Genomic DNA, 15,717 nt, shown 5'->3' on the forward strand with positions numbered 1-15,717 from the left:
TTCAAGGATTTAAAATTTGATATTACCTAATAACCATCGAGGAGCAAAACGAAAATATAATGTTTCTCCCCTCAACCCTTAGATTCTATAGATAAAGATGAACTATTATTGTTGTTATTACTAAATCAATTTGAATGAAATTTAAATTTGAACCTTTAAAATTTTAGACGTATGAAAGTATATAGACCAAAATCAAACAAAATGATCAAAACGATATTTAAATAAAAATTAATTACCAAATCATAATTGCATCTCTTATTATATAAAACAAAATTTTAACTTACACTCTATGTTTAAAGCAAAATTTTCTAGTACTAGATTACATATGACCTCCATTATTAAATTAGTTATTAATTATTAATTATTCTTAAATATAGTTTATTGTTATAAGTAATAAATAGAAGTAGTATAAAAAATGTTCCTGTAATAATAATAATAATAATAATAATAATAATAATAATAATAATTATAATTATTATTATTATTATTATTATAAATTTAGGAATAATTAATGAGAAAATTTTATAATTAATATTAAATACCAGGAATTAATGAGAGATAAATTAGGAAAAAATAAGGTCATATTTTGTGGTTGAAGCTAGAAGAAAATGAAAGAAAATTCGATTAAGAAAAATAGTAATTAATTTTCTCTCTCTTTTATTTTGAAGTTTATTTTAGGTTAGACATTATACTAAATTTGTTTTTAGCTATTGAATTAAATAAGTAATTTAAATTCATATCAAAGTAAGTTGCAAGTAAGATATATTCCTACATCTGCAATGTTATTTTCTTTTATTTTAAAAACAATTAAAAATAGCAAAGAAATTCCATATTGTATGTGTATATATATATTATAACTCGAGACCAAATGGTCAAAATTAGAATTCATGACATAGGGAGGGACGATTAAATAAATTAGTGAAAATTGTAATATATATTTAAAGTTTTTAATCCAATTTAATTAAAGCAATAAGTTTAATAGGGGAGTCTAAATAATTGTTCAACATCCCAAACAATTTAGACTACCTAACCAAAAAGTAAGGGTTGAGTTGGATTAGTTTTGTCGTTTGATTGGATTAAACATTTTCATTTTTCTTACCGGGTTAGGCTGCAAGTTGGCTAAAAATACTTTGAGAGTTAACCAACTTAACCTGAATTTTATATATATTGACCCTTTTCTTTTGTATAAAGTTGGACTACTTTTTTATGGATTATTTATGAAATTTTAATATTTTTCTTTTAAGATGGTTGATATTTGTAATTTTGTATTACATATTATTAATATTGTATATTTAAATTTAATAAAATTTTAATAATTAATTGTATATTATCGTATTTAAAATTTAAAGTTATAATCGACCATTCAACTCAACCAACCTCCCAATTGGATCGAATATTATTTGGGTTAAACCAAACCCAACCATCCGACCAACCCAAATTTAGGGTTCGAATTCGTAAAAATTTGAAAAATTTAGTGCCAGATTTGAGTTTTGATCCCCTCCAAAACCTAATTCTTTTGTAAGACCTCCGCCTTCTTCTTTTTCCTACGATCTTCTTCCCTTATCCTCATTTATTCTTCACCGGCGACGGCAACGGGTCCTTCCCACCAGCCGGATTCTGACGATTGAACGGTACAAATTACATTTTTATTAAGATGGTTTAGATGCGTTTTGATCCTCGAGACACTATGTTGTTGGAGCTTCTCGAAACACCATGGTTGTTGGAGCTTCAAACGATTAAAGAGTAATAGGGTATATGTTTAGAAGTAATTTTATTGACAGTTGTGATTTGAATCTGATTATATAACCATTTTAATATTTAGTTTTTCACTTTTTCAAAGGTAATTCTGAATGATTTTGAACGTGTTTTTTTTTTTTTTTTTTTTGTGACTACTGTTTGTTTGTTTTTGTATATATTGAAAGTTTGATGATATGCTGGATTGGGAGAAAGAGTTTTCTGTACAGATTACTCAAATTTAGTTTCGTTAATTTCAATGACCCGAATGAAAGCTAATATTAGACATCAGTTTGTTTGACATTAGTGCAACCAAATTTGGATTATCCGTTGAGAAAAAACACTCTCTGCGAAATGAGTATCGGTTGTTTTTGTTAGGAAACATGGTAGAAAGCAAATTATTAGATACTCCCAACATCAATTTGTTTGAAACACTATAATGTTGGTGCAGGAATGAGTAAATCACAAGGGCCATCATCCCTCAAGAGAAAAAGGCCAGATTTGGGTACGAAAAATTCCTCTGGAGGAGCTCTAATTGGGCAAGAAAAAGTTCTTTATGACCTAATTTGCAGCAAGCAAAGCATGGGGATTTGCACTTTTGATATGAAAAGAGAGACAAAGTTTGCTGAAAGTGTAGTAACAAAATCCCTCAAGTCTCTTCAAACCAAGGGCCTGATAAAGATAGTCCAACACTATCAAAACAAAGGCAAGAAATTCTACCTATCAAACGACTTCGAACCGGCTAAGGAATTAACCGGCGGTAACTGGTATCGTGATGGGGAGCTTGACAAAGACTACATCAATACTCTCAAACAAGTTTGTGCAAGAATGATACAAAGGAAGAAGTTGATGACCATTGAAGGAATTGTGGAGTCTTTCAAACAGAGTGGGGCTTTCAAAGTAGAGTTGTCAAGAGAGCAAATTGAAGAGATTGTAAATGCTTTGGTGTTGGACAATCAAGTGATGGAAGTGAAGAGCTCTGGATTTGGTGAATTTGAATTCATTCCAATTGGGAAGATTTGTTATAAGTATTGTACTCAAGGAGGAGGCCTCAAAGGGGAGCCTAAAATAGGAGCAATGGCTTCCATTCCATGTGGAGTTTGTCCAAGGATCACTTATTGTACCCCAAATGGCATCATTTCTCCTGCCACCTGTGTCTATTATACCAAGTGGTTAGATTTTTAAGTTTAAACATTTTGAAGATATATACACATAATGTGCATATGTATTTAAACTTCTCCAAGTTGTTGGTGTTTTTTTCCTATTAATCTATTAGTCCTTCAAGTTTCAATTTAGGTGAAGGAAACTTTTAAGATATTAATCTCAGCTAAATTCCAAACATGGATTCAACTCATTTTTTTGATGAGAATGGTCATTTTTTATGTGGAGGAGAAATAATGATACGAAAGGAAGGTTTTTAATAAACAAACTAAACCATCCTGAGTTGGCCTAGTGGTAAAAAAATTTAAAAATTTAATGGGTTCAATCTATGGACGTAGAACTAATTTTATAACACCCAAATGTTGTAAGTTGACCAGAAACTCATGGATATCAAAATTAAAAAAAAAAATCCTATAAAAAGTAACAAAATAAATCAACTATGTTTTCTCTACTTATAGTAACCAAATTCCATTTCTTAATATATATAATCAGTATCTTCCACTTAATCTAACAACCAAACTCTACTTCTTTAGAGATTCTCAAGATTAAAAAAAAATGCACAATAGTTTTATAAAAAAAAAATCATTAAATTATATATCATACGAGATAATATTGATATTATATATCTTTTAAAAAAGTATTATTATATAAAGGGAACTTATTTTCAATAGGGTAATTACTATATATTTATGAAAAATACCCCTTTATATAAATGAGATAAGGGGTATCTACCCTAATTTGATTGATTACTTCTATATTATTACAATCAATAGGAAAAGACAAAAAAGACAAATAGTTAGATCATAAGATTAAGATAGTATTCTTAACGAGATAAAGTTAATGAAAAAAGGAAAGAAAATTATTTTCATTTCCTTTAAAGAAAATAACAACAAAATAATCAATTGCAATTTCCTTATTAGCATACATTGAAGTTTAAAAAAAATTATGTTTGCGACACCTAAATGATAAGGAATTGTTAGCTTTTTTCCATAAAAATAAATGTGATTTAATTTGTAGGTGTTCTAACAAATGGTAAATGTAAATTATTTTAGTCACATATATGTACAAATTCAAGTTGGACCTGATGAAGAAAATCTATGAACTCAAGAAAACTGATCCGAAATTGATCAACTCAATTATGGTTTGGGGGTTTCGGTCAAGTAGAATGGGTTGGTCGGTTCATCCGGTTTTTTGAACAAAAAATCTTCTTAGTTGGTCCAAAAGGTTAAAGATTGAAATTCTGGAGCCCCACGTTTAGAAACTAAAAAAAGAAAATTCATTTTTTGCCCTTTGACAACAAGTGCTATATATATACAAGGTGGCCATCAAACTCTAACATTGATTATGAAGCCATGTTTAAAATTTCCCAAACAGCAAAAAATTTTAAATAATAATAATAAAAAGAGAAAAAAGAAAGTAGTTTAGTAAAAAATCAATCCCTAATCCGTACACTTTATATATATATATATATATATATATATATATATATATATATATATATATATATATATATATATATATATATATATATATTAAAAAAGAAATTGGTTGAATAATGGTTATGATGATGCAACTAATTGGAAGAGATTACAAAAAGTAATTAATCCCCTTCCATATTTTCATCCTTTTAAACAAATCCCTATGATTCTCTTGGAGATTATTTAGTGATTTTCTCCAATAAACTTGTAGATTTCCTTATAAGTTATATTCACTTATAATTCAATCACACTTAATAGGTAGATTAAGATCATAAGAAACCCTAAACTCATATATGCTCTCTTCCTCCCTTTGAGCTTTTGAGCTTTTGAGCTTTTGAGCTTTTGAGTGTTCTTGATTCAATAATATGAAGTTTTATTTGGAAGGTCATGAAGAAGAAAAGTCTACAAAATGTAAATGCGAAGTATGCAATAGAGAATTCAATTCCATCAAAGCATTGTATGGCCATATGAGGTCTCATCCTGATAGATCATGGAAGGGTATCCAACCACCAATCTCCATCGCCTCCTCCTCCTCTTCATCTTCCTCTTCGCCTCTGCCCTCTTGGTCTCTTACTGCCAAAAGGGGCTGTAAGGGCATTAGCTGTGTCACTGCTGCCCCCTCCTCCTCTTCCTCGAGATCTTCCTCTTCAGAAACCGAAGCTAAACTCGAATCTCTTTATTCTAATCCCGATGTGGTGGAGGATCAAAGAAAGGTGAAGAAAATGAAGAAAATAAATGAAATTGAGTTGAAGAAAGTATATAAATGTAATAGTTGTGAAAAAGAGTATTTGTCTCACCAAGCTTTGGGAGGCCATAAATCCCGTCACCGCAAATCCAAAATTTTATTACGTACCAGTTCGAATTTGACGACTCGTACTCATCAAGAGAGGAAGATTCTTAATTTCGATCTCAATGAACTCCCAACTATGGAACACGACGACAACGAAGAAGTTAAAGCAAGTATAGGTTAGCTGGTTAGATAGAAGTATGTGTCTTCTATCAAGATATATATATATATATATATATATATATATATATATATATATATATATATATAATTATTGTTCATTGTTCCATTTTTGTATCCATATATAATGCTAGCTGCTGCCTTCTCTCTTGCTGTTTGTAGATTTAAACTAAGACTCTACTTCAATCTCTATATGGATTCTGAAATTTGGAGCTTAGAATTCTTCTTCTTTCATCTTGTTTTTGTTCATTAATTCAATTTTTTTCTGGGATTGTGTTCATAATTCTTGTGTATCTTCTTTCCACTAATTCATGTTTTATATATAAACATGATCAGTCGGGATTGAAAAGAAATTTGATTTTGATTCTGAGATTTTGCTTCGGCTCCTTGTATAATTGATTGGGTTGCTATGTTTATATTTGGGGTTTCCTTTTTTATACTTTTTGAAAATATATGTATTTGAAAATAGTGTCTGCTTCTACTTTTTTGACGAATGGTTTGGGAAACGATCATAGTATTCATGAAAAGCCTTAAGAGTGAGCATAAGAGGCTTAAAAATAAGCACAGTGATCTCTCTCATGGTGGGTGAATGCTCATATGAGGTTAAGAGGGAGCTTGGGTGAACTTTAGAGCTTTAGAGCTCAAAAAATGGAACCAGTACTAGAGAGTTCTTCAGGATTAAAGGAGGTTTGAAGAAGCCTAGAGTGAGCTTAGAGTGAGCACAAAAATGAGCCTAAGAACCCTAGAAGAAGCATAAGGAGCATGTACCATGGATCAGCTTATCTTAGACCACGCTATGAGTCTACAGAAGTCATAGGAATGAGAACTCATGGAAGCTTAGTTGGAGCTCAATATACTATAAGATGTTCAAACTTAGCTCAGAAGACATGTAGAATTCATGGGAGCTTAGTTGGAGCTCAATGGAACCATGAGGTGTTCAGGTTCAATAATGGACCCATAAGAAGTTCAGTTAGCTCAGAAGTCGTGAATAAAGAGTATTCATGAAAAGTCTTAAGAGTGACTGCTCATATGAGCTTAGGAGGAAACTTGGGTGAGCTTCAGAGCTCAAAAAATGGGATCAGCAGAGAGTTCTTCAGAGTTAAAGGAGGTTCGAAGAAGCCTAAAGTGAGCTTAGAGTGAGAACAAAAGTGAGCCTAAGAACCCTAGAAGAAGCATAAGGAGCATGATCTGATCGGAGACCAAGCTGTGAGTCTAGAGAAGTCATAGGAGTGAGAACCCATAGAAGCTTAGTTGGAGCTAGCTCAATAGACCTATAAAAAGTTCAAAGTTAGCTAGACATGTAGAATTCATGGAAGCTTAGTTGAAGCTCAATAGAACCATAAGGAGTTCAAGTTCAATAATGGACCCATAAGAAGTTCAATTAGCTCATAAGACGCAAATAAAGAGCTCAGAGTTAGCTTTAAGGGCTTAGAAAAATTTTAAAGTAAGATTAGATGATCAAGTTTAATATGTACAATCTAACTTGAAGTTATTTTCCTAAATCTGGTAAGCGATGTTAATAATAATTTGTCATATATCAAGATTGATATATTACTTTAAAGTTATTTAAATATTATTCTAAAATTTATAAATATATAGTATAATTAATTAATTTAAAGACTTCATGAAGATTAGTTTTTTTAGTGGGGAATAATAATATATGCTATTTAAGCTAAGAAACTCCTTTCTAACTTAATTAATTAGCCGACTCTTTTTTAATAACTTTTAATTTATTTGATATTTATAGAGAAAAACAAGGTAATTATATCTACCTACAAAGATTTTCTTTTAATCTAAAAAAAAAGGAAATATTAGATAGAGAATGAATTTATTTAATTAAAATGAATGAGAGATTATTATGGAAATATATATAAATATGTAATATTTATTTTATTTATAATAAATTTTAGAACACACTTTTACGTTTTGTTTTTATTATAAGTTATATTTTCCTCACTTCACTAAAAAAATTAAATTCGATTCAATAATTTTTATAGTTAATTAATAAACATTATTAAATCATAAAATATTTCAAATTAATCATTAATTTTTTTTTTTATTCTTAAAATTTATGAACCAAATAAAAATTAAAACTAAAAATTTTAAAAATAGAGATGTAATACCTAAAATCATTAGGAAACTAATTTAAAATTTAAAAAGATATTATTTTTCTTCACTTTTGTAGTTTCCTATTTCCTTATAGAGTTGGATTTTGATGTATATACAGAATCCAATCCAAGTGAGTAGTGAGTTTAAGTTCGATTTGCTCACTTTCTTTATACATTCAACAATATTGGATGAATAACAATGGCAATGCACACAGGATGAAAATCAAGCTTAGGAAATGCATGCAACGTCGCCTCCACGGTGGATGGCGACAAAAATGATGATAATAAGCAGTTCTGGTTCCATTGGTGATCATATATGAGCTGGTTTGATTGTGAAACAACAATGGAGAAAGGATTATTAGTCCAACCTCCAACCGCCACTGCCACCCGGCCACCAAGCCCCCTCTCTTCCTCTCCGTCTCCTGCCGCTTCTAACGTTGTTGTTGATTGTCTTAAATTCGTATCCTCTTGGTCTCTCAGGGGTCGGAGAGGACGGAAAAGGACACCTCCTCCACTACCTCTCTCTACCGCCACCACTATTTATGTTATCGCTAGGGATCAACTCAACATGAAAAGGTCGAAAATTGAAACACATTCTGATCACAAGAGACCATTGAAAAAGAATGGGGGTTTTGGAGAAGGAATATATATGTGATAAATGCAGCAAAGTATTCACAAATCCAAGAGCATTGGGAGGACATAAGTCGAGCCATTACAAACTCAATAAAACAAACGATACTCCCATTAAAAAGGAAACTACTACAACCTCTGAACCGAAGATTACGATGTCGTTAGATTCATGGATTTTGATCTCAACGATCGGCAACCCAAAGACGAAGAAACAACTCTTGTATCTTTCTGTTTGCATCTTTGAGTTTAAAATGGATCAACCTTGGTTTGGTTGATGTAAAATACAAAATATTTTAAACTCTATTTTCTTCATTTTTTTAAGTTCAGCAATATAGATTCTTGGTCTCTTAATTATAAGAGTATGTTATGTGGATTGAACTAATGTTTGTTAATGTTAGTCAGTTGTTAAGTTAATTGTATGAAGTTGTTAATATTAATTGCAGTATATGAAAATTAGAACACTCCAAACCAATATATTATTACCTCAAAATTAGTTTTAAATGTTAAAATATAATTATTTTGAATTAGTTTTTTCAAGAGAGAATTAGAGGCCGATGGATGGGACACACTCATACATCTCAATTAGGTTGACGCACGATGCAAAAGATACATAAATTTTACAAGATGTGCCAAAGTTTGAGAATACAAGAAGAAGAAAGAGAAGTCTTCCAATTTAAGGATATGTTATTTGCATAATAATTACAATAGAGATTAAATATAAGGTGTGTTTGGATTACATTTTCAAGTGTTTAATTTAAAAGATAAGTTATTTCGAAAAAAAATTAGAATATTTGAAAATCACTCAAAATAGTTTGTTTTTTAAATGTATTTTAAACAATTTTCACAAAAAATGAACTTAATCAAAAAAAGAATTTTTTGAAAAACATTTTTTTCTTAAATCACAAACAAACATATCCTTAAAATTTTTTTGATATTATTTTATTTGTATTTTCCTTTTTAACGAGTGCAAAAATGGGTTTCATGTGTTAGTGTTAGAGATGTCCAATTTGGGACATTTTCAACTATTTAGAAAATACGTAAAATCTATCAAATTCTCACGTTAAATTTAGTTTTTTTTGTTATATTTAGTAAAAATAAGAATTAACTAACTTAAAATCACCACGTTTGAAAGGAAGAAAAACTTATCAAATGGTTAAATTGCTCATTCGTATGAAATATATTTAAAAGGTTTAATTTTTTTTAAAAAAACTAAAGATTAAAATTTAATTATTATACAAAACATTATATTTTAATATCAACTATATATATAATATATAATATATAATATATAATATAATCAAGGAAAGGTAGGGAACATAATCCTATTGCTGCTCCTTTTCCATTTTTCATCCAATTAGAAATTGCTTTGACTCATTCTAAAGAAATAAAAGTGATGTAATTTTGAAATTAAACCTAAATTGATTTGGAAAACTCTTCAAAACTTAAAAATCTAAAATATATAATTTTCTTTTTCCCTCTCTCTCTCTCTCTCTATATATATATATATAAAGCAGTCTTTGTGTCGAAGTCCGATTCGTTGACTTCCCTAAGCAATACATTAAACTTCTCAATCCTTTTAGTTTCTCTTCGTATTATTATTCTTCTCATGAACCCCTAAACCCTAATCTCTAATTCTTTCCACCACACCTCTCCATATCTTATCTCTATTCTCAATGGATCACAATGGCAATTCACTCCGGATCAAGATCAAGATCAGAAACAGCGATGTCCCAGCTGCCAAGGTGGACGACTGTAACGACAACGATTGCAAGAAGCAGTTTTGTTCCATTGATCATATGGGGTTTGATTCTGAAACACCAATGGACAAAGGCTTATTATTCCAAGCTTCAACTCCGATGATCATCGCAGCCACCCGAGGAAGCTCTCCCTCTCCCTCCCCCACCTGTGATATTGTTGATTGTTCTAAATTTTTACACTCTTGGCCTCTCACTGGCCGACGAGGGCGGAAGAGCATCTCCTCTGCTACCACCTCCTCCTCCACTACCACCACCGATACTGTAGTTGATGTTATCTCTAGTGATCGACTCAACACAAAAAGAGTGAAGACTGAGACTCATTCTGATCACGAGAAGTCTGTGCGTGCTAAAGAAAATAAGAATAATGGGGTTTTGGAGAAGAAATATAAATGTAACATGTGCAGCAAAGTATTCGCAAGTCCAAAAGCATTGGGAGGGCATAAGTCTGGCCATTACAAAGCCAATAAAACTGTTATTGCCATTAAAAAGGAAAATGCCAATGCTGCCATTGGAACGACCATTGAACCGAAGATAATGGTGTCGACAGTAGCTTTGTCAACTGATCGAACCGATCAGAAGAGCCTAGTGATGGATTTTGATCTCAACAGGCTACCACCCAAGGAAGCCATTCTTGAATCTTGCTTTCTGCATCTTTAAGTTTGGGAGGGTCATTCTTTGGTTGGTGTAAATACAGAATAGTGAAAGTGGGGATTTTTTTTAGAAAGTTAATGACTTTTTTATACGATTTAGCAACAAAAATATTTCAAATGATAAGAGAAGAGTGTCTTATGTTTGTTAGACTTTAGCCTTTTAAGTTGAGTTGGGTGGTTTTTTATTAGCCCTTCGACAAAAAGTGATAAAAAAGTGCATTATTTCTTTAACTTTCATAGTACTAGTCTCACCTCGTATTTCACTGTTGAATAAAAATGCCATGCAAAAAGGTCACAACTATGTAGCCAATCTTTTGCAAGTTATCCTATGAAATTCTCACCCTCTTTTCTAAAGAGAAATACTCTTCTTGTCTTACCATACAAACCTTTCAAATTCAATTTAATATTTATGAATGCTTTAAACTAATTCAATTTGTAAGAATTATTATTATTTTTTTTTTTCCCTAAAGTCAATACGAAAATTGATGAATCAAAAACTAAACCATTCGTTTGAATATATCAGAACTAGTTAAAATGCACCTTCTCAGCTAAAAAGATCGACAGAGTCAGGGCAATTACATTTCCCTAAGACCAATGGCTAGTCCTTTGGAATTGTCTTGTCAGTCACCATAAAGCAAAACATTTTAAAGAAAGAATAAGTTTCAGTGCACATAATCAACATCAATACCATGTCTTCAATAATTCACAATATGGCATTTCCACCAAGTAGTATGCCTGCAGTCTTCCCAAAAAAGCAAGGGGTTGTTCCAATAAACTTGACCCGAGGGTTGAGTTACAGCCACCTCGAGTCGATACAGCCATAGATAATAGTATCATTACATAATGTTTGTTCATCAAATACATCAACTAATAACAGAAAGTATAATCTCAATGAATGAATGCATTCGATTCCGAGAAGTTAATACTGTATACCAATTCATCGAGCGCTTGCAACGTTTTTAGAGCTCTATTAGTTGTCTATCAAAAATCATGACTACAACAGTTACAGCAGAAGAAAACAAAAGGAAAACAAAAAAACCCATTAAACAACTTACAACTGAGATTCCTACTTGCCCCTTTCCTTTTCCTCCATTTTTTTTTCTACGCACAATGATAAAAGGGAACAAAAAAAAAAAAAAACCGTTTAGTTTAAACACTGTTCAATTCACAAAGTATGTATCTCCTTTTTCTAGGCTTAATTATGTTGGTACAACTAGTTCAGCAGGTGAAGGCATTTGCAAGACAAAAAGCCAAAGAACGAGGATCAAGAGTATCAACTGCAGAAATGCACAAGAACTAACCTTGAATACTTCCCCTCGAGTCGTCAAAACCTCCTCGGTTTCCAATACATCACCACAGTATTTTTCCAATCCCTCTGCTCGTTTCTTAAGCGCTGTAGCTTTACTTTCAGCTTCTCTAAGTCTGTTCATCACCTCTACTTGCTCATCAGCCAAAATCTTTTTACCATCAACTACTATTCCACATTGTAGATTCTCAATTGCTCTTACTATTGCCAAATATTCAATTTCTGCTTCGAGTCTTTGCCTAAAAAACCTCTCAAATTCCTTCTCTATTTCCATTACTTCTTCCTGCTTGGGTGACTTGCTGGTGCTAATGGATGATTCCAGTTCAGCAACTCGGGATTCCTTTGATTTGAGTATGGACATCGTCTCTTCTAATTTGGTCTCCAAAAGTTTCACCTTTCCTGTCAAGCACAGAACTGTGGCTTCAGAGGAACTTGTAGCAGCCTTCCCGGGACCCATTTTGAAAGACGAACTGGATTTTTGTGTTTCTAGGTTGTCATGCGCAAAACTTGAAGGTTCAGCATCATTGATTATGCTGGAAGATGCTATCTCGTCCTTTCCAATCTCCCTCAGCTTCTTGATTTCTAGCAAGCGTAGAATAACATATTGTTAGATGTCACATTGTTAGCTTAACCCAAAGTACCAGAGAAGCTGATAATCTGTAGAAAAATCCAGCAAGAAACAGCCAGATTGGATGAATAAATTCCAAATTCCATGGTGTAGAATAACATATTGATAAGTTGGCAGAATTTCACACACAAAAAGTCACATCGGATGTGGAATGAGAACCTAATCAACCATCCTGACACTTATGTAATAAATAAAAATATAATATTCGTGACTGTTCATACAAGCTTGCTCAAATCTCAATTATTCTACGGGGTAAACATTTGACTCTCTACTACATTTGATTGCTTGGAGAACTTGTAGGACATTTTCTTTTATAGAAACAATTTTTACTCAGAAAAAATGAAGGAATGCAATGACATAGATTGGTCGCTACAATGGCTTGAGCACAACATGGGCACTAGGTGATATTTTCAAGTCAACAAACATGTTCTAGATATCAAAAATCACACACATGAACTTTTCCATACCAACAGCTTCACTCCTCTACTTGTTAAATGGTACAAAGTTTCCCGCCGCTCTATAAGTACACAAATGATCAGCTAATGATTGCTAACTCAACGACATGTAGACCTAGTTGGGGCACTGAGGTAATAAGTCTCAAGGCCTATTTAGATACAAGTCCGTCACGAAATTTTTTTCCAACAATCGCTACAGAATATCAGAGTGCTAGCTATGTAGAAGGGCAGGGACTAGAAAAGGAAGGAAAGATTTCAGTTGAGCATACTTGTCACAAATAATGCATCGATGTACATATTGTCCAAAAAGTGATAAAATAACGTTATCCAATATCAACTAGAAGCCAAAGCATGAGGGAGATGACGAGAGATTCGAACATCCATAAGCTTTATGAAAGATAGTGATATGTTGATGACAATTTTAAAGGCTTCCATGAATTGGCATGCCATGAAGAAAACTTCAAGAAAGCCATGATGGATGATAAATCATTACTTCATTATCAAATCATGAAGGCTAAAGAAAAAAGTCTTTAAGGGGAAGAAATTGTTAGTTAGAATTCAATACCATGATCCTTGATTAGAAAGAGTATAAAATAACGGATATAAGTACATTTGCCTAATAATCCCATCTCGATAGCAATTAAAAACTATAGGGAATAAAATTTTTTTAAAGAAAGAGTATATGAACCTTTTTCAAGCGCATGTTGCGCAGACTGGAGGCTGAGAATAGACTCATCCATGGGATCCTTATTCAAAGGTGACCAGTGATTCCTATCCTTTTCATCCTTAACTTCCCAAGACAAGTCCGCTGCCAAATTATCTTGAGTAACATCTTCAGCTTCTACCTCATCCTCTTTCCTATATGCAGTTTCAGCTTCTTCACTAAACTGTTGATCACCTGCATAAGCTCCATCGCTGTTGTCCCCATCGTCCGTAACAGACCTTTCATTTTGGTTCCCATTGCTAGCAGCAGCAAGAGTGCCCTGCCTAAACACAAAGCAGGAGCTCCTTGAGTCAGATTCAATGCTAGACTGAGAATTCTCCTTCTCAACTTTGATTCTTTCTCCCCTTGCCTTTTTACTGCCTTCGACACGTCCCTTTCCCTGTTGACCCTTTTGGCCAGAACCACCCGTACTTTTCCCACTGATGCTCTTTATCCTATTCTTTTCCCGCACATGTCCTAAGACGGTATTCAGATCGTACCTCGCCTTTGGAACACTGGCTGCTGTAGAAGATTTGCTACTTCGATCTTCACTGTTTTCAGAATCTGTGCCGGGGTTAAAGGCAGACCCCAAAGCAAACCTGGAATTGGAACTAGAACCATGGAAAACCAAGCCATCAACATTTCCGATATTCCTCAATGGGGTTACAGATCCAACGGAACCTTCATTATTTTGCTTATTCTCGGTTGGAGAAAGTTGAGGTTTAATTGGATTCCCAGAAGTAGAGAGTGCCCTCTTCAAAATTTTACTAGTATCATCACTTGAATTCATATCCTTCACAAAATCTCTAGGAATACGCTTCCATTTCTTCAATCCATACCCTTTTGTTACAGGAGAAGAAGTGTCAAGAGGAGATTTGGTTATGGAAGGAGGTGAATTCACAGCTTCTCCACTTAAATCCTTTCCCTTAGCAGCCGGTGAAATGGATACACTATCATTAAAACCACTTTCAGCAGCACAAGACTGGTCAGCATCATTAGCACAGGTGCCATTGATTCTGATTCGGTTGACATCATCAAAAGGAATAGCTTCCTGGTTCACTTCATTGTCTTCCACAGATTCAAGAGCCGAACATTCGCTTTCAAAATCCATAAAACAAATCCAAAGAGATCTCCGACACCCCAAATACTCGAAATGTAAGTCAGATCAAGACAACAAGAATCCTTCCGCCTCAACAACACTTAAATCTAAAAAAAACATAACGAAACAATCAATTAATAACCCAAATAATAAAAAAAAATACATTGAAAAAAAAACCAAAAAAAAAAACGAATCAACCCAGATATCAAAAGCAAACGAAAAACAAAACCCAGAAACAAAATCGAAAGTGGGTATTCGATCGCAAGTAAAACAGGCAAAACAGGGTTAATAAATTGGAAGGAACAGGAAGCTTAAACAGTCCAAATTCTTCAATTAATCAACACAAGTAATCGAAGCTTAGTAAACCCAAAAATGAAAAGAAAGAGCAAGATAGTGGAAGAAATGGGAACGTACCTTGAATTTCAAAGCCCCTCCACCTCCAACCAAAAGTAGAAGGTTTTGGAGAGGGGATTGAAAAGGAGCAGAGAGAGGGAAAATTAAAGGGAATTGGATACCCAAAATGAAGAAGGGAAGTGGGAAATCAATAGAAAGAAAGGGGAATCGAAAGAATCAAAGCCATGGGGTAAGAACTGGAGAAGAGAAAAAAAAACAGAGAAAGGGAAAAAAAGGGAAATTTGTTAGAAAGAAGAAAGAGTAAGAACGTGGAGGAGAGTGATGGGGCCACATGGCAAGCAAATGGGTTGCGTTAAAGACCACACAGTACAAACCCACACCGGTCAGCCATCCTTCACCGTCTGATCAATCTCCTCTTGTGATGAACAAATCAACTATGACAATGGCCTTTGTTTCATTCATCTTTTTTTTTTCTCTTTCCTATAATCTTTTATTAAGGTATATTTGTGTTTAACTATATAACAAACATATTAAATTACAAAGTTTGATTGTTCAACATTAGAGGATCATGATCTTTTGTTGGTGGAGGTGTGGGTGATAGTTGATGGATTAAGGAGTAATCACAGTTGTATCTTGAGGGTTTGATTTGATTAGAGTAGATTTTGATATAATATGATTGTTGAAAGA

At 32.9% G+C, this 15,717-nt stretch overlaps 2 protein-coding genes and 1 pseudogene across 3 annotated transcripts; 2 read left to right on the forward strand and 1 right to left on the reverse strand.

Moving 5' to 3' along the window:
* Positions 1-1,383: 1,383 nt before the first annotated feature.
* Positions 1,384-3,025, forward strand: LOC103490992 (uncharacterized). 2 transcript variants are annotated; one of them, XM_008450761.3, is made up of 2 exons: positions 1,384-1,751; positions 2,186-3,025. In XM_008450761.3, exon 2 carries the CDS (start codon positions 2,188-2,190, stop codon positions 2,917-2,919), a length of 732 nt encoding a protein of 243 aa, XP_008448983.1. In that variant the 5' UTR covers positions 1,384-1,751; positions 2,186-2,187; the 3' UTR covers positions 2,920-3,025. The 2 variants fall into 2 exon arrangements, with proteins under 2 accessions (XP_008448983.1, XP_008448982.1); XM_008450760.3 differs by having other exon boundaries at positions 1,385-1,631.
* Positions 3,026-4,738: 1,713 nt separating this feature from the next.
* LOC103491133 (uncharacterized) lies at positions 4,739-8,353 on the forward strand (annotated as a pseudogene).
* Positions 8,354-11,368: 3,015 nt separating this feature from the next.
* LOC103490993 (WPP domain-interacting protein 2) lies at positions 11,369-15,358 on the reverse strand. The gene is made up of 3 exons (XM_008450762.2): positions 15,091-15,358; positions 13,563-14,783; positions 11,369-12,373 (listed from the first exon to the last, which is right to left on the reverse strand). Exons 2-3 carry the CDS (start codon positions 14,686-14,688, stop codon positions 11,685-11,687), a joined length of 1,815 nt encoding a protein of 604 aa, XP_008448984.1. The 5' UTR covers positions 14,689-14,783; positions 15,091-15,358; the 3' UTR covers positions 11,369-11,684.
* Positions 15,359-15,717: the final 359 nt, after the last annotated feature.

This window comes from Cucumis melo, chromosome 6 (assembly GCF_025177605.1).
Source record: "Cucumis melo cultivar AY chromosome 6, USDA_Cmelo_AY_1.0, whole genome shotgun sequence".
Lineage (NCBI taxonomy): Eukaryota > Viridiplantae > Streptophyta > Magnoliopsida > Cucurbitales > Cucurbitaceae > Cucumis > Cucumis melo.

Bases quoted from the DNA above. Each gene is read 5' to 3' on its own strand.
- LOC103490992 (XM_008450761.3), top strand. From the start codon at position 2,188: ATGAGTAAATCACAAGGGCCATCATCCCTCAAGAGAAAAAGGCCAGAT.
- LOC103490993 (XM_008450762.2), bottom strand. From the start codon at position 14,688: ATGGATTTTGAAAGCGAATGTTCGGCTCTTGAATCTGTGGAAGACAAT. The intron at 12,374-13,562 runs GTTCATATACTC...TACGCTTGCTAG, and splicing joins GCAACATGCGCTTGAAAAAG to AAATCAAGAAGCTGAGGGAG.